The sequence below is a fragment of the Lepidochelys kempii genome, chromosome 4 (genome assembly GCF_965140285.1).
Source record: "Lepidochelys kempii isolate rLepKem1 chromosome 4, rLepKem1.hap1, whole genome shotgun sequence".
Classification (NCBI taxonomy): Eukaryota; Metazoa; Chordata; order Testudines; family Cheloniidae; genus Lepidochelys; species Lepidochelys kempii.
Window position 1 is genome coordinate 107,750,573 of NC_136383.1, and position 18,338 is coordinate 107,768,910.

The 18,338-nt window shown below is 43.2% G+C and overlaps 1 protein-coding gene across 2 annotated transcripts in view; it reads left to right on the forward strand.

Moving 5' to 3' along the window:
* Positions 1 to 18,338, forward strand: part of ADGRA3 (adhesion G protein-coupled receptor A3) — a 120,759-nt gene that overhangs the window by 46,483 nt on the left and 55,938 nt on the right. The window contains exons 7-8 of one of the 2 annotated variants that reach the window (XM_073342384.2): positions 56 to 269; positions 2,354 to 2,518. The exons of the other annotated variant lie outside the window; for it this stretch is intronic. Coding sequence (XP_073198485.1) covers positions 56 to 269; positions 2,354 to 2,518 — 379 coding nt within the window. The remainder of the gene's footprint in view (positions 1 to 55; positions 270 to 2,353; positions 2,519 to 18,338) is intronic. 2 annotated transcript variants of the gene reach the window in all.

Sequence of the window (18,338 nt, forward strand, 5' to 3'; positions counted from 1 at the left end):
TTTTAAATTTGAAGTTTTGTTGATTTTTTTTTTTTTTTGGTCTCTTGGATTCTAGAACCTCCTCTTGAATTACCATCTTTCTACATGACTCCATCTCATCGTCAGGTTGTCTTTGAAGGAGACAGTCTGCCCTTCCAATGCATGGCTTCATATATTGATCAAGACATGCAAGTGTTGTGGTATCAGGATGGGAAGATTGTTGAAACTGATGAATCTCAGGGTATTTTTGTTGAAAAGAACATAATTCATAATTGCTCGTTGATTGCAAGGTAAATTCCTTGTGAAAAACATCTGCGTAGAGTGGTAGTCGAAACCCCCCCTCCCCGGTTCATATTGCTTAGTAAAGTGGTTGGTGGCAAATAGTCTCTTCTCAGTTCTTATTGATGTGAATATATAAACTGCAACAGTGAGGGTTTGGAAGAAATGACCCCTGTCAGACAGTATTACATAATGGCAATTCATAGTCATTATGACAGTGAATAATCATTGGGCCAGAGAGAGTGTGAATGATCCTATATAACCTGGTGGTTAGGGCACTCTTGTAAGAAGTAGGGCACTGAAGTTGAAGTCTCTGCTCCAATGACTATTTAATTATTTATACAAATTGGAACAGCTTCAACAGGAGAGATTGAGACCCACACCAGAAATCCCATATACTAGTGCCTATGGCACTCTCTTCTGTAGTAAGGGAAATGCAAGTTTGAAATCCCTTCTACGCTCATGGGACGGGGGGAATTGTACCTGGGTCTCCAACAACTCAGGTGAGTGCCCTAAACACTGGGCTTAATTTTTTTTCTTTGAGTTGCTGATGTATATTCCACTCAGATATGCGCATACCCAGGGCATCAAAGCCAGAGAACTCTGCCTAGGAGTATCCCTCAGAGCACGGCTCATGCTCTGTGCCTCCAGCCCCTTCCCCTGGCTATTTAAGGGCTGAGAGAATACCCATGGAACCATTTATTAACAATGGACAAGATAAGTTAGGAATGTAGAAATGAGGTAAATAGTAGGTTGACCGTGAACAATGTATGAACAGGGCATGCTACACAGGAATTGGTTCCTTCAAAGTAACCAAACCAATCCCAAAATGTCTGATGCAATATAATGTGTAGATGTATATAAAGGAAGAGGTTTTTTGTGTAACTTTTGGTGTTTAGTATGCCCACAACCCACCCCATATACTTGAGTCTGATCAACTAAGCATAGCTTTGCTGTATGCTAAATAAAGGAACCCGAGTGACAAAATCTGGAGTTGAATTCTATTTTTTGGATCCCAGAGAACTGAATGAAGTGTTCTGGATAAGCAGAGTGGAAAAGGTCTCAGAGGGACTCCTAGTAAACTTCCTGTGTTACATCAGCATATGGAGTAGCTCAGATCATGCCTCCACAGAGATTGTGGGCACATTCGATTAGGGCCTGAGCAACGTTGATAGCATTCCTCAGTGATATTTCAGTTTTGGACATTTGCAGGGCTGCTACCTGATCTCTCTCCGTACTTTTTACCAGTCACTATGCAATTTCTCTCGTGTCTAGGTCAGATGCAAAGTTTGAGAAGGCGGTCCTGCAGTCATTTTTAAGTAGACTTTGATTCCCAGCTCTTAGGAGTGCTGCTTGTGAGTCACCTGTGTGGAATATACTTCTGCAAACCCTTGAAGAAGAAAAGATGCTTACGTACTGTATTGTAACTGTTCTTCTTCAAGATGTGAGTGCAGATGTGTATTCCATGACCCACCTTCTATCTTCTGCATCAGAGTCTCTATTCTTGACATTCGGTACAAAGGAACTGGTGGGGGTGTGGGGGCAGGGTAGCTCTGCTCTTAAATAGTGAGCACTACCCCATAAGTAACATTAGGCAAAGTTCTCTGGCTTTGGTGCACTGAGTGAACACATATCTGAGTGGAAAACACATCTGCACCCCCATCTTGAGGAACAACAGTTATACAGGTAAGTAACAATCTTTTATGAGACTACCACCTCCCCGCCTCCTCAGTCAATTTGTTAGACCCAAAACAGATATTTTCAACTCACTAAAATGTTTTTGCAATTTTTCTATGCAGATTGACTCAAGCCAAAATTTTCATTTTGAATTTTTTAATGGCTTCCAACTAACTTAAAAATCGGTTTTGCCTGTCTGTAACTATAGCAAACAGATCTGCTTTTGTAGGGTGATAGATCTCTGCCACAGTTAATTACTAGTTCTTGGGCTCATGGATAGTTGGTTCCCAGTTTTTGTAAGGCCATTCACGGACATGTTACTGAGCTGCTTCTATGGTCTTTCTGAGCACTATTCATCTTTTAATAAATGCTTTTCATACATTTTGCTGAAGTTCAATAATTTTTTTTGTCTTAATAGCATCTTGACTATCTCAAATATTCAAGCTGGATCCACCGGCAACTGGGGTTGTCATGTGCAAACCAGACGTGGGAATAATACAAGAACTGTAGACATTGTGGTGTTAGAGAGCTCTGCACAGTATTGCCTTCCAGAGAGGGTTGTCAACAATAAAGGAGATTTCAGGTTGGTGACAGCAAATTTGTTTCATGAAGAAGTGTTGTCTGTTTAATTCTGCTTTTCAATTAGGAGGTTATGCTGAAAGGCACCTTACTGGTGTGTACTCTTGCATAAGATGTAATGAGTTCTCACATTTCTAATTATAGTAAATTAGAATATGGCTGAAAGAAATGCAAGCAGTGATATTGTGAAATATTGGTGCCTTTTAACCCATATTGCATGAATCCTTTAGAAAAGAAATTGACAGTAAAGTATGATATTCTAAATATGTAAATATAGCTGTTCTAATGAACAGAGTTTTTGAAGTGGCTTGTAACTTAAAGTTGGAACACGGGCTAATACAGGGTTTTTCTTCAATATTAGTATTCTACTTCCAAGTTTTTCATTGTCTCCCATATATGAAATCACTACAACAGTACTATGAAATATCTCGTCCTTTTAAATAGTACAATAATTGTAATGAGTGCCATCTCCTTTTTATAATGGTTGTACTGCCCGTGGCTGCTCTAGTTTTCCATTGTGTTGGTTATTGCAGTCTATCTTGTTTTTATTCTTCATTTATCTTTTCACCTGTTTTCCCTTTTCTGATCTTTTTGCTGCTGGTCACTCTAACACATTACTTCTGGAGGTGCCAGCTATCACAATTAGATTCCCTATATGTAAGGTAATTCTTTTTCTAACTTCTCTTTTGCACCTTACTGCAGTAGTTCCCAGTGAGAAACAAAATGTTGTTAGCATGTGTATCTTCTATTGGTGCTAGTTTTCTTACATTTATAGCCATTTTTCTTATGATTCATTTACTTGTGCTGGCTTAAAAGGTACTTCCTAGTATTTTTCTTTTGTAAACCCCTCTCCTATCATTCCACCCCCCATCCCTAAGTTGGAGCTCTTTGTAGCTCGTATCTAACTTCTTTATAGGCAATCAAAAACTGTGGTTCTCAAACTTATTTGATCATGTCCCCCTTCTTTGTGTCTGTGTTAATTTATGCTTCCACCACACAAGTATGTATACAGATGAAAAGAAAATAAATATTGCACTCTGCCAGTGCAATCCTTAAATATTAAAAACAGTAAAGCATTGACTCAAACAGAGCCATTCAGTTATACAGTTCTGTAAATTTTAAGTGAGATACTGCTTATTTGCATCACTCTGTTGTTACTAGTGTAATAGTGCTTTTTGGAGGAGAGCAATTCCATACTGGGTTGAATGCTTGAGACAGCTATCAATCCCCTTCTATCTTGTATTAAATGTGCACACCACATTGTAGCAAACTGATTAACGTATAGATGGCAATGATTTTGTATAATGCTATGCAAGCTTAACAGAAATCCATCAAAATGCTTGGCGCCATCTAGAGTCAAATGCACCATGCCGTCTGAGGACCTGATATGCCTGGAGGAATCTGCTTTGCTGGTTATTCGTTGCTGTGAGTAAAATGTGCACAGTAAGGTTTTTTTTTGTTTTTCCTTCGCCCTCCCCTCACCCAATATATTCAGCATCCCTGAGGGCACACCTCCCAGTTAGAGAACCTCTGATCTAAAAGACCTTACATTTTTCACCAGGATTCATCACCGAATTTGATCCGCTGGTTGGATCATTAGCTTCCCCGGCTTGGGACTGGCTACTGACGGAGAGTGCGATGTGAACGCTAATAGAAATCAAACCACCAATACATAAGCATGAGGAAATACTTTTAGTTAGCCTCATTAATCCATTTTGGGATGAAATCTTGGATTCTGTTGAAGACAGTGGGAGTTTTGCCATGACTTCAGTGGAACCAGATTTCACCCATGATGTCTAATGTATCTGTGACTTTCTATCTTTTGGATTGATTTTAAATCTCAACCTTCCCTTTTTAAAATTAAATTATTTTGTAGTTGAAAGGCTTACTATAATACACTTGCACTCTGGTGATGCTGGAACTACCCCTGTGTAAGCTTGTAGAAAGGGTCTGTCAAGGTTCCTTCCCCACTCTGAACGCTAGGGTATAGATGTGGGGACCTGCATGAAAAACCTCCTAAGCTTATCTTTACCAGCTTAGGTCAAAACTTCCCCAAGGTACAAAATATTCCACCCTTTGTCCTTGGATTGGCCGCTACCACCACCAAATACTGGTTACTGGGGAAGAGCTGTTTGGAAACGTTTTTCCCCCCAAAATACTTCCCAAAACCTTTCACCCCACTTCCTGGACAAGGTTTGGTAAAAAGCCTCACCAATTTGCCTAGGTGACTACAGACCCAGACCCTTGGATCTTAAGAACAACGAACAATCCTCCCAACACTTGCACCCCCCCTTTCCTGGGAAATGTTGGATAAAAAGCCTCACCAATTTGCATAGGTGACCACAGACCCAAACCCTTGGATCTGAGAACAATGAAAAAGCCTTCAGTTTTCTTACAAGAAGACTTTTAATAGAAATAGAAGTAAATAGAAGTAAAGAAATCACCTCTGTAAAATCAGGATGGTAGATACCTTACAGGGTAATTAGATTCAAAACATAGAGAATCCCTCTAGGCAAAAACTTAAGTTACAGAAAAGATACACAGACAGAAATAGTTATTCTATTCAGCACAATTCTTTTCTCAGCCATTTAAAGAAATCATAATCTAACACGTACCTAGCTAGATTACTTACTAAAAGTTCTAAGACTCCATTCCTGGTCTATCCCCGGCAGAAACAGCATATAGACAGACACACAGACCCTTTGTTTCTCTCCCTCCTCCCAGCTTTTGAAAGTATCTTGTCTCCTCATTGGTCATTTTGGTCAGGTGCCAGCGAGGTTACCTTTAGCTTCTTAACCCTTTACAAGTGAGAGGAACTTTCCCCTGGCCAGGAGAGATTTCAAAGGGGTTTACCCTTCCCTTTATATTTATGACAGGGTCTTCTCAGGTTCTCCTTCAAGTGATGGTCCCTATTATATTCCATTGAGGCTTATGCACGTGCACCCAGAGCTGGAGCTTTTCAAAGTAGTAGTGTCTGATGTTCCACGCATGCACCCTTGCATTGCCTCATGGTTTCGCCCAAGGTGCTAAAGGGCGGGTTACACTGACCACGTCTTGAGTTCCTTCTCACCACCGCAAGATCAGAGCCGGAGTTTCTGCTTTTCTCTCATTGTTGGTGACGCACTTTCGAAACTTTCTAGGAAAACTATTTTTATTCTTGTACATAGTTAGGATTTTACTGATTTTGTAGTAATTTTAGTGTTCATAGTCATTTTTATAGAATTAAGGACTTTGTGATGCTGTTTCAGCAGTTTCCCGCCAACTCTCCTTGCCCCCCGTGTCTGGGGATGGGAGTGTTGCCGCAACAACTGCAGGATCAATCAGGTGGCCAGATTGGAGTTGTGGCCCTAATATTCGCCTTCAGAACCATCTCACTCAACCTGGAAGGAATCCACTGTCTCACTGCCCCGTCCTTCATCGAGCAGACGTCCAGAACCAGGGCTGGACAATACACCAGTCAGCCCGGCTCCTACAGTACCAGTGGATCTGGAGAGAGTCCCCTTGTTGTCCCCAGATGCAGCTGTGTCATCGATGCCCTCCTCTCCCCCAGATGACTACCGTCAATTTCAGGAGCTGCTCAGGAGAATAACTAATGCTCTTCAGATCCCATTGGAGGAGGTGCAGGACAGTCTACTCCCCCATCCACCAACCCATGGACACCGTTCTCACCATCCCACCAGAAGTCCTCTCCTTCCTCTGATGGTGGACAGTCCCGCTCCAAGTTTGATGCGGTCAGCCCTTCCTCCAGTCCTCATTGAGTGTGACAATCGTAACAGATGCATTGCTCGACAGCTGGGGAGCCCACATGGGAGATTGCATGTGTGACAAATTGCCGGCACTACTTTGAGGGGTCTCGCGCTTTCTCTTCTTGGGGAGGGTTCAGGGCACCGTTTCTCGCCCCTGAACTACGGTATTAACTGCCCCACTAGTGTCCTAGAGGAGGGGAGTGGAGAAGGAGGGACTCGGGCCCGCCCTCTACTCCGGGTCCCAGCCCAGAGGCGCTAAGGATAGCGGTAAACCTCTTGAACTCGCAGTTCCTTCCCCTGGGCTACTTCCCTCTCCTGCCCTTCAGCTTGTGGGGCTTCCTGCCCTCCCTCTGCACAAACCAGGTGTCCCTTTACCTAGGGTCTTGGTCTTAGCCCACCGCAGCACTTCTCCAAACTCTCCTCTGCTTCCCTCCAAACTGCTCTCTGCTTCAACTCCTTCTCCTGTCTGATTGAAGCAGGCGGGTTTTATCAGGTGCTCTAATTGGCTTCAGGTGCTTTAATTAATCTATAGCAAACTTTCTTCCCTCTACAGGGAATAAGGGTCCCTTCTAACACTCTCCTGCTGCCCTCTGGCCATGCTGTATCACACATGCTACAAAGAACTTGGATCACTGGAGAAGGTAGGATGCATATCAAGATCCTGGAACTTTGGGCGGTATGCAAGGCATGCCATATATTTTACCATCCATCCATTCTTATCATGTTCTCGTCATGTCTGACAGCTACAATTTACTATGTAAATGAGCAAGAAGGCACAAGGTTCCCATGCTGTGCTTGGAAGCAGTGTGCCTCTGGAAATGGTGCATTGCCCACAGTAGCTTCTTGTTGGTGGCTGGCCTACCTACCAGGGACCCAGAACATGATTGCTGCTGATCTCCGCAGGAACTTTGCAATTGACCATGAATGTGAATTGTACGGCATGGTAATGGTGGACATTTTTGGTCAGTGGGAAGCTCCTGTTAGGGACCTCTTTGCATCTCACACCAACACCAAGTGCATTCAGTACTGCTCAAGGGGAGGACTCGATGCCCACTTGCAGAGCGACACCCTTGTTGTTGATTGGTTGGACCGGATCAACTATGCTTTCCCTCCCCTACCACTTTTACCAGGCGTGCTTCACAAACTCTAGGAGAGGGCAGTGGTTATCCTGATCACTCCATTCTAGCCTCACCAGTTCTGGTTTCCTCTGCATGTCGAAACATCTTCCAGTCCCGACATTTCTGGAACTGCTCACACAACACAATGGTAGACTCAGACACACAGCTCCACGGACACTTTATCTGACAGCTTGGTTTTTGGATGGACACTTGTGCTAGCACGAGAATGTTCATCGGTAGTACAAGATGTCCTCTTCAGTAGCAGGAAGGACTCCACGAGATGATCCTACCAAGCTAAATGGGTGCATTTCACAGAACAGTCTTGCCCTCAAAGCTGTTCGCATCCTGATGCTCTTAAACTATTTCCTGTATCTGAAGGCCTTGGGACTCGCTGTCAGCATCAGGGTTCATGCAGTGGCTTTTAGCATTTTCCATCCTCTGGTGGAGGGACATTCAGTTTTTACCCACCTTTTGACTACCCGATTCTGGAAAGGCCTTGTACGTAAATATCCACCCATTCAGCCTATCACTTCTCAGTGGGACCTCACCCTAGTGCTTACATCATTAATGAACTCTCCCTTTGAACCTCTGGCCTCCTGCCCCCCTCTCTTTTTTTCCCATGAAGGTTGCTTTCCTGGTTGCTTTCACCTCTGCAAGAAGGATTGGCAAACTAGGAGCCATGATAGCAAACCCCCTTTTCACCATGTTTCATAAGGACAAAGTTTCACTGCGCTTGCATCCCAAACTTCTGCCAAAAGTGGTTTCCCACTTCCACCTCAACCAACCCATACATTTGCCAACCTTCTTTCCCAAACCACATGCCTCAAATGAGTAACGGTGGCTTCATACCCTTGATGTCCATAGGACTCTGGGCTTTTACCTACAAAGGACAAAGCCTTTCTGGAAGTCTCCTAGAATATTTCTTGCCATAGCAGAGAGAATTAAAGGGCAGGCCATCTCCCACACAGAGAATCTCAAAGCAGGTTTTAGGGTGCATTATGCTCTCTCAGTTATTGAGTTATCAGTTATTGGTCCCATTCCACGACAGCGTGAGCATCAACTACTGCTGCATTCCACTAGGATACTGCTTGTTAATCACACTTGGTGTAATACAAAAGGGACAATCACTCAAAGGAGAAGGGGAGGTTACTTACCTGTAACTGGAGGTTCTTCAAGATGTGTGGTCCCTATCTGTATTCCAATCCCACTCTCCTTCCCCTCTGCTGGTAGATCTGTGGTGGAGAAGCAACTGAAGATGATGTCAATCTGCCCCACCCTTTATCACCTGGGGCAAAACCATGAGGCAATGCAAGAGCGCATGCACAGACTGAGGGACGCTATTACTTTGAAACGCTCCAGGTGCATTCTCATAACCCTCTTTGGAATACAGATAGGGACCACACATCTCAAAGTTACAAGTAAGTAACTTCTCCTTTCTCACATTTTTTGCAGGATTGTTTGGGTGCATCACACCCTTTTTGTTGCATTTTGCTCTGCCATTAGCTCACTTTCGCCTGACATCCTCTTTCCCTTGTCTTCATCCTTCTTGATGAAATACATGATGAAATTTAAGATCTGGGAGCTTTTTTAACTTTTATATTTGGGGGAGGGGACTGTTACTGTACTTTAATATTCCTTGGCCCCTCTTCTTCCACACTACTCCCTTCAGTTGAGTCACTCAATCTTACTTTGCCTCCCTGTTCTGTGCTGAAGTCCTGCAAGACTCAGTCAATAAGCCTGTTTATTTCATTGTAATGTTTGCTAGTTAAGGGTTTACACTGACTCCCAAAATAGCTACAGTCATGTAAGCATATAGGAAACTCTTTTGTTGTATTTGTCAATTTAAAAAAATTAGAAAGTAGAGATACATATAAAAGACTACATACCAGACAATTTTAAGATTTTTTTTAAACTAGCTTATGTTTTGACTAGGGGAAAGGGATTTATTTGTATTTCTCAAACCAAAACTTCTAATGCATTTTTTATAATGTCTAAAAGTACTTTCACTGAGCTAAAATTCAGTTTGAGACATAAGTATTGGTCTAAAGGATACTTTGTATGGTCAAGCTCCATAATGGAATTACTGATTAATTCAATTATAATGGTGTAATGTGAAAATAAAGGAACACAGTAAAAATCTTCCTCTTAGAGTGATTGCTATTTGTTAGGGGAAATGTATTGTATTGGGGAATAGGAGTTTACTTCCTGTCTTGAGTCTGAAAGGTGAAAAAAATTGAACAGATGCAAGCTGTGTTCATTAAAAAACATACACAGTCATTTAAATCACTTATGGTTTTTTTATGATACAATTGTGAATTTTTCTTTTCTGATTTGCCATTAGAGGTAGAAACAGATGGTAAAGGCTTATTTTAAAGTGTACTCCATTAAATTAACCTGTGCTGCTCAGTGATTGTTCACTGTAATAGGATTTTGCCCCTCTGGAATTCACTGGAAGGAAATAAGGTTTCAGAAAATTCTCTTTCTATCAGGGGGTTCACTATAGCTGGGCTTACTATAGCAGACTTCCATTTGTAGTACTGAAACAGTAATAATAAAGAGGAATTTTTTACCTTTGAGACTATATGGAAATCAGGCTTTGACTCAAAGAGGAAATTATTTTGAGCAGATGGCTGTAAATGTTCCTAGGTGAATTTACTTTTATAGTTTTTAGTTTAGATGGATAGGGTACTGTTGGAAGTGGCTGGTTGTTTCTGCTTAGAATTTGTTTCAACACTGAAGTAGTAGACCTGAAATGTAGCTCTTGCCCAGTCAAAAAATAGCATATGCAGGATAGGGTAGAGAAATATTTATATTTGGTTCATTTAGTGGTAGTTTGGTTGACGTGTAAATTTATAAAGACCAGTTCAACATTGTTTTCGTAAATACAACTTTTACATGAGTAGATGTTGTTTAATATGTCTTATTCAAATAACCTTGAATTAAGTTAAGGAGTACTTGTGGCACCTTAGAGACTAACAAATTTATTTGAGCATAAGCTTTCGTGAGCTGCAGCTCACTTCATCGGATGCATTCGGTGGAAAATACGGTGGGGAGAGTTATATACATAGAGAACATGAAACCATGGGTGTTACCATACACACTGTAACGAGAGTGATCAGATAAGGTGAGCTATTACGAGCAGGAGAGCAGGGGAAACCTTTTGTAGTGATAATCAAGGTAGGCCATTTCCAGCAGTTGACAAGAACATCTAAGGAGCAGTGTGTGTGGGTGGGGGAAATAGTTTTACTTTGTGTAATGACCCATCCACTCCCAGTCTTTATTCAAGCCTAAGTTAATTGTATCCACTTTTCAAATTAATTCCAATTCAGCAGTCTCTTGTTGGAGTCTGTTTTTGAAGTTTTTTGCGGATACAGACTAATACAGCTGCTACTCTGAAACCTTGAATTAAGTTATTACTCATGACAATTAAATGTAAATCATATGTATATCAAAATATATACTAGCTTTTTTGTTTCAATAAATCCTTCAGCTGTTTATGTTTAAAATAGTTTTAAGCTGACAGCATTCATATATCTTGAATATAAAAGATAACTTGGTTTGAAAATTATTACTTGCCAAAGATAATAAATCTGAAGACTGACTGACCCACTGGATTTATAAGATGGTAACCTAAATATAACTTTTTTAAAAAGTACCTAAATGTTAGATCATTAAATCAGAATTTATTATTATTAAACAAATTTTGAGTTGTTTACATTGGGTTCTGTGTGAGGATTGTAGTTTACATATGTAAATATTTTAATTTCATTTTGGGGGAAAGAAGACACAAGCTCATAAAACAGAATCTGCTTTTCCTATTTTAAATTCTATTTCGTGACAGTTCATTTTTTTAAAAATCATAATTTCGACCTTTACATGGTCATCTCTTTTTAGCAATAAATGATTTTTTTGGAATCTTTTTAAAAACAGTGGGTTGTTCAAATATGCTTATTAGCTATTGGATAAGTAGAGAAAGATATGCCTTCAAGGTCACTAGAAAATTAAAGGTGCACTAAAACCTTCATTTCCACTTAATGGCCTTGCTGGCTTTGCTGCAGGCGAGTCCTCCGTGACTAGTAGCACATTTTCCACAAAAGAGGTTCAGATCAGAGGTCCTGCATGTTCTGCCTTGGTTTCATCAGCGAGAGAATCAAGCTCAGTCTGTTGGCTCTCATATAACTCAAACTGCAAGTGTAGATCTAAGATGGCTGGGAGATCCTGTTCTCCCTCTTGTGAGGCTTCCAGTTCACACACACAACTGGACCACTTTTCTGTTACCCAAGGTTCTCAGAACCAAAAGCAGTGGTAATTTAACTGTTTCTCTCAAGGCAATGTCAGGAATAAATTAATGGGGACACAGCTCTTCCATCTGAAAAATGATTGGTACAAACCAGTGCTTTTATTTAAAACTACTTTTTTATTAAGTCTCAAGCACACACATACATATATGCTTTCACAGTAGGTTCAGAGCATTCCAGACATTTATATTTACCCAAAGTCTGAGATGGCTTCGAGTAATCAGCAACCACCCTTCCGTGAGCCCTCCTTCCGTTCAGCTGCTGGGGAGTTTAGGTGCCAGATCCTTGCCCAAAGAAAAGCTTCCTCAGACAGCTCCAAAGCGTATCCTTTTGCCTAATCTTTTATAGCTAGCAGAACACACAACTCATAGTGACTTCTAATGGGTCACCATAGTAACCTCTGGTGGGTCACCAATTCTCCTAATTTCAGCATACTACTCATTATCTCTTATCATTCAAGCATTTCTATTCATAACAATAAAATGTATATGTTAGGGGCACTTAACCAAGGTTGACTATCCAAACATTCCTTCCATTCTTATGGTCCGTTAACTATGTCCCATCCTCCCATTCTGTTTAGCAGAACTGAAAACATGCAGCTGTTTAACCTTGCCTTTCAGGACCTAAGATTATTCCTAGTTATGTGGTATTTGATTTTCAGATAGCAATGGCTGGACGCACACAAATGGCTGGACTGCAATACTGTCAAATTCTGGGGTTACACTCCAAGTAAAGGTTTGCTCTGCTAAAAGGTTTTAGAGGAGTTCCCCCTTCTCCTTACCTAGTTTGATACAGATTTACTAGACAGTAGATTCTGAAATAGAGAGCATAAGGAGGATCTTAGTGCTTGGCTAAGGAACTCCTGGAGTTCCTAGCCTCCTTGCCCATTAGGTCCACCTGATGGAAGAAGTACAGATGTCCCAGATGGGAATCTACCCTGTCTAAAGAAAGATGTTTGTCTCCTTGTTGGCTTCCACTCGTCTACAAAAGGAAAGGAGACATAATATGCACTTCTTGCATAAAATATCTTTTTTGGAATGTCATAACATTTTCCCGAATGTGGGCAAGTACATCTAGGATTTTAAAACTGTGCTGGGAAAGATCATTTACCCATTACTCAATCTCTTTAAAGCAGTGTTGCTCCAACTTTTTGCAGTCTAACCAGTAGCAGAATCTGTCCATCCCCCCATCCCCACTCCATTACTGCATAGCTAAGGCTTCCTTAGCAGCAGAGCTTGGGCTGAAGGCAGAGCTGGGGGCGGAACCTGGGGATGGGGTCAGAGCTGGGGCTAGAGGTAGAACTGGTCTGGTGGCGGAGAGGGAATGAGGGCAGAGCTGGGCTGGGGCTGGGGCTGGAGCAGGGGATAGAGTGGAGCTGGGCTGGAGGCAAAGAAGGAATGAGGGTAAAGTGGGGTTGGAGACGGAGCTAGGTGGGGGGCAGAGCGGGACTGGAAGTGTGGTACTTCCTCCCCGCCCCCTTGAATGTTCCTCCTTGCCCCGTAGGGAAGTTCACCCTGCACTTGGAGAACCATTAAAGTGATTTGTTTTGACATCAATACATGTTTTCCATCCTGATTAAGTCTAAATGGTGGCATTTATAGAAATGGAGGTGGGAATGATAAACAACTCTAAACAGCTCCACACACTGTGTGAATGTTGATGGATGCACACATTTGTGTGGCTGGTTACAGGCCTGCTGTTAGGGGCATGAATTTCTTTAAGATAAATTTCTTTTCTTCTCCCTATTGGCTCTCAGCTACTGTAGCAATGACCCCAATATACAAATATCGTCTTGTTCTCTTTCCCACACTGCATCATGTCACCATAAAATGACAAACACTTCATTACCACATAATGTTGAGACCTCTGACTGCCACTGAAATTGAAGAGCTCCCTCTCCTATTTTGATGTACTCTGAAAACTGATACAGTCTTCCCCTTTGGACGACTTACTCGCTTTGGGATTCTTTTATGATACTATGGCCAATGTGGCCCTGAGATACCAACTATCAAATCCCCATCCATTTATAGATTGCTCCAGTCAGAGGTTTCCACCTAAACCTGCTATATCTTCTTCAAAATGTGTGAGGGTAGACACTTTCTTTTCAGCTCTTAAATCTTCTTACCCACCACTGAAGAGCCTGGAAGGTGACCTTTGAAGAGAAGTAGGAATTTGATGATACAGAAGACCTTCAATGTGCGACAGAAGCTAATGTTACTCTGTGTTACCAGTGAAAATGAAAACTACAGCTGTAATGATCCTCAAATTCCACCTCCTCTTCTTTTTGTGGAACCCCCTCTAATGTGTTCATTCTATCCCTTCTTCAGACACAGAAATGTACCTTTGAAATTTAGACATATTTTGAGATGATTTTAAACTAGATATAGTTGTAATTAAATATGTAATCATTTACTGAACTATTAAGTTCAGGTCTAAATTTTTTTTACCTGCTTTAGGGGAAAATGGCTGGGTTTCAAACTGTTTGAAAACCAAAATGTTCCCTGTTTATCAATCTGCTAATTTCTAATTGCTGAGGCCTTGTCTACACTACAAAATTAGGTCGAATTTATAGAAGTTGGTTTTGTAGAAAGTGTTTTTATACAGTCGATTGTGTGTGTGTCCACACAAATGCTCTAAGTGTATGTAGTTGGCGGAGTGTGTCCACAGTACCGAGGCAACGGTCGACTTCCGGAGTTCCTGCAGTCTCTGCCACCCATTTGAATTCTGGGCAGAAATCCCAGTGCCTAATGGGGCTAAAACATTATCATGAGTGGTTCTGGGTACATATTATCAGGCCCGCCTTCCCTCCCTCCCTGAAAGCAAGGGCAGACAATCGTTTTGCACCTTTTTTCTTACCTGTGCAGACGCCATACCACGGCAAGCATGGAGCCCGCTCAGCTCACTGTCACTGTACGTCTCCTGGGTGCTGGCAGACGCAGTACTGCATTGCTACACAGCAACAGTTTATTGCCTATTGGCAGCAGACAGTGCAGTATGACTGGTAGCCGTCGTCGACGTAGTCCAGGGTGCTCTTTTAACCGACCTCGATGAGGTCAGGGGCGCCTGGGCAAACCTGGGAGTGACTCAGCCAAGTCATTTCCCTTTTAAGTTTCGTCTCATGGCGATTCAGTCCTACCGGCAGTGCACTGTCTTTTAATCTGCAGCCAGCAGAAGACGATGGCCAGCAGTCATACTGCACCGTCTTCTGCCGAGCACTCAGGTGATGACGCTGGCTACCGGTCGTACTGCACAGTCTGCTGCCAGCAAGATGTATAAAGATAGAGGAAGTGGATCAAAATAAGAAATAGACCAGATTTGTTTTGTATTCATTTTCGCCCCCCTCCCTTTGTGAAATCAACAGCCTGCTAAACCCAGTTTTGAGTTCTATCCTTGAGGGGGCCATTTTGTTTCTTGCAAAGCTACCCCTTTTGTTGATTTTAATTCCCTGTAAGCCAACCCCGTAAGCCATGTTGTCAGTCGCCCCTCCCTCTGCCAGAGCAACGGCAAACTATCATTTTGCCCCCTTTTCCCTGGATTGCTCCAGCAGGAGCAGATGCCATAGCACAGCAAGCATGGAGCCCGTTCAGCTCAGCCCAGCAGTTATGACCATTGTAAACACCTCGCGCATTATCGTGCAGTGTATGCAGAACCAGCACCTGAAAAACCAGGCGAGGAGGCGACAGCAGCACGTTGATGGGGCCCTGAACACACTTTTCTCTAAAACCGTTTTCCCCTGCAATTTGGAGATCATGGTGTTAATGGGGCAGGCTCATGCCATGGAACGCTGATTCTGGGCCCGGGAAACAAGCACAGACTGGTGGGACTGCATAGTGTTGCAGGTCTGGGATGAATTCCCAGTGGCTCCAAAACTTTCGTATGTGTAAGGGAACTTTCATGGAACTTTGTGACTTGCTTTCCCCTGCCCTGAAGTGCATGAATACCAAGATGAGAGCAGCCCTCACAGTTCACAAGCGAGTGACAATAGCCCTGTGGAAGCTTGCAACGCCAGACAGCTACCGGTCAGTCGGAAATCAATTTGGAGTGGGCAAATCTACTGTGGGGGTTGCTGTGATGCAAGTAGCTAGCGCAATCGCTGAGCTGCTGCTATCAAAAGGTAGTGACTCTGGGAAATCATAGAATCATAGAATCATAGAATATCAGGGTTGGAAGGGACCCCAGAAGGTCATCTAGTCCAACCCCCTGCTCGAAGCAGGACCAATTCCCAGTTAAATCATCCCAGCCAGGGCTTTGTCAAGCCTGACCTTAAAAACCTCTAAGGAAGGAGATTCTACCACCTCCCTAGGTAACGCATTCCAGTGTTTCACCACCCTCTTAGTGAAAAAGTTTTTCCTAATATCCAATCTTAAACCTCCCCCACTGCAACTTGAGACCATTACTCCTCGTTCTGTCATCTGCTACCATTGAGAACAGTCTAGAGCCATCCTCTTTGGAACCCCCTTTCAGGTAGTTGAAAGCAGCTATCAAATCCCCCCTCATTCTTCTCTTCTGCAGGCTAAACAATCCCAGCTCCCTCAGCCTCTCCTCATAACTCATGTGTTCCAGACCCCTAATCATTTTTGTTGCCCTTCGCTGGACTCTCTCCAATTTATCCACATCCTTCTTGAAGTGTGGGGCCCAAAACTGCACACAGTACTCCAGATGAGGCCTCACCAATGTCGAATAGAGGGGAACGATCACGTCCCTCGATCTGCTCGCTATGCCCCTACTTATACATCCCAAAATGCCATTGGCCTTCTTGGCAACAAGGGCACACTGCTGACTCATATCCAGCTTCTCGTCCACTGTCACCCCTAGGTCCTTTTCTGCAGAACTGCTGCCTAGCCATTCGGTCCCTAGTCTGTAGCTGTGCATTGGGTTCTTCCGTCCTAAGTGCAGGACCCTGCACTTATCCTTATTGAACCTCATCAGATTCCTTTTGGCCCAATCTTCCAATTGGTCTAGGTCCTTCTGTATCCTATCCCTCCCCTCCAGCGTATCTACCACTCCTCCCAGTTTAGTATCATCCGCAAATTTGCTGAGAGTGCAATCCACACTATCCTCCAGATCATTTATGAAGATATTGAATAAAACCGGCCCCAGGACCGACCCTTGGGGCACTCCACTTGATACCGGCTGCCAACTAGACATGGAGCCATTGATCACTACCCGTTGAGCCCGACAATTTAGCCAGCTTTCTACCCACCTTATAGTGCATTCATCCAGCCCATACTTCCTTAACTTGCTGACAAGAATACTATGGGAGACCGTGTCAAAAGCTTTGCTAAAGTCAAGAAACAATACATCCACTGCTTTCCCTTCATCCACAGAACCAGTAATCTCATCATAAAAGGCGATTAGATTAGTCAGGCATGACCTTCCCTTGGTGAATCCATGCTGGCTGTTCCTGATCACTTTCCTCTCATGCAAGTGCTTCAGGATTGATTCTTTGAGGACCTGCTCCATGATTTTTCCAGGGACTGAGGTGAGGCTGACTGGCCTGTAGTTCCCAGGATCTTCCTTCTTCCCTTTTTTAAAGATTGGCACTACATTAGCCTTTTTCCAGTCATCCGGGACTTCCCCGGTTCGCCACGAGTTTTCAAAGATAATGGCCAGTGGCTCTGCAATCACAGCCGCCAATTCCTTCAGCACTCTTGGATGCAACTCGTCCGGCCCCATGGACTTGTGCACGTCCAGCTTTTCTAAATAGTCCCTAACCGCCTCTATCTCCACAGAGGGCTGGCCATCTCTTCCGCATTTTGTGATGCCCAGCGCAGCAGTCTGGGAGCTGACCTTGTTAGTGAAAACAGAGGCAAAAAAAGCATTGAGTACATTAGCTTTTTCCACATCCTCTGTCACTAGGTTGCCTCCCTCATTCAGTAAGGGGCCCACACATTCCTTGGCTTTCTTCTTGTTGCCAACATACCTGAAGAAACCCTTCTTGTTACTCTTGACATCTCTGGCTAGCTGCAGCTCCAGGTGCGATTTGGCCCTCCTGATAACATTCCTACATGCCCGAGCAATATTTTTATACTCTTCCCTGGTCATATGTCCAACCTTCCACTTCTTGTAAGCTTCTTTTTTATGTTTAAGATCCGCTAGGATTTCACCATTGTGAAATGTGCAGGTCATACTAGATGGCTTTGCTGCAATGGGATTCCCTAACTGTGGTGGGGCTATAGACGGAACCCATATCCCTATCTTGGGACCAGACCACCAGGACAGCCAGTACATAAACCGCAAGAGGTACTTTTCAGTGGTTCTGCAAGCACTGGTGGATCACAAGGGACGTTTCACCAACATCAACATGGGATGGCCGGGAAAGGTTTGTGATGTCAGACCTCAGCGAAATCAACATTCCCATTGTTATTGCTGCTTGTTGTGTGCTCCACAATCTTTGTGAGAGTAAGGGGGAGATGTTTATGGCAGGGTGGGAGGTTGATGCAAATTGCCTGGCCACTGAATACGCACAGCCAGACACTGGGGCGGTTAGAAGAGCACAGCAGGAAGCAGTGCACATCAGAGAAGCTTTGAAAACCAGTTTCATGACTGGCCAGGGTACTGTGTGACACTTCTGTTTTGTTTCTCCTTGATGAAAACCCGCCCCCTTGATTGACTAATTCCCTGTAAGCCACCCACCCTCCCACCTTCAATCACAGCTTGCT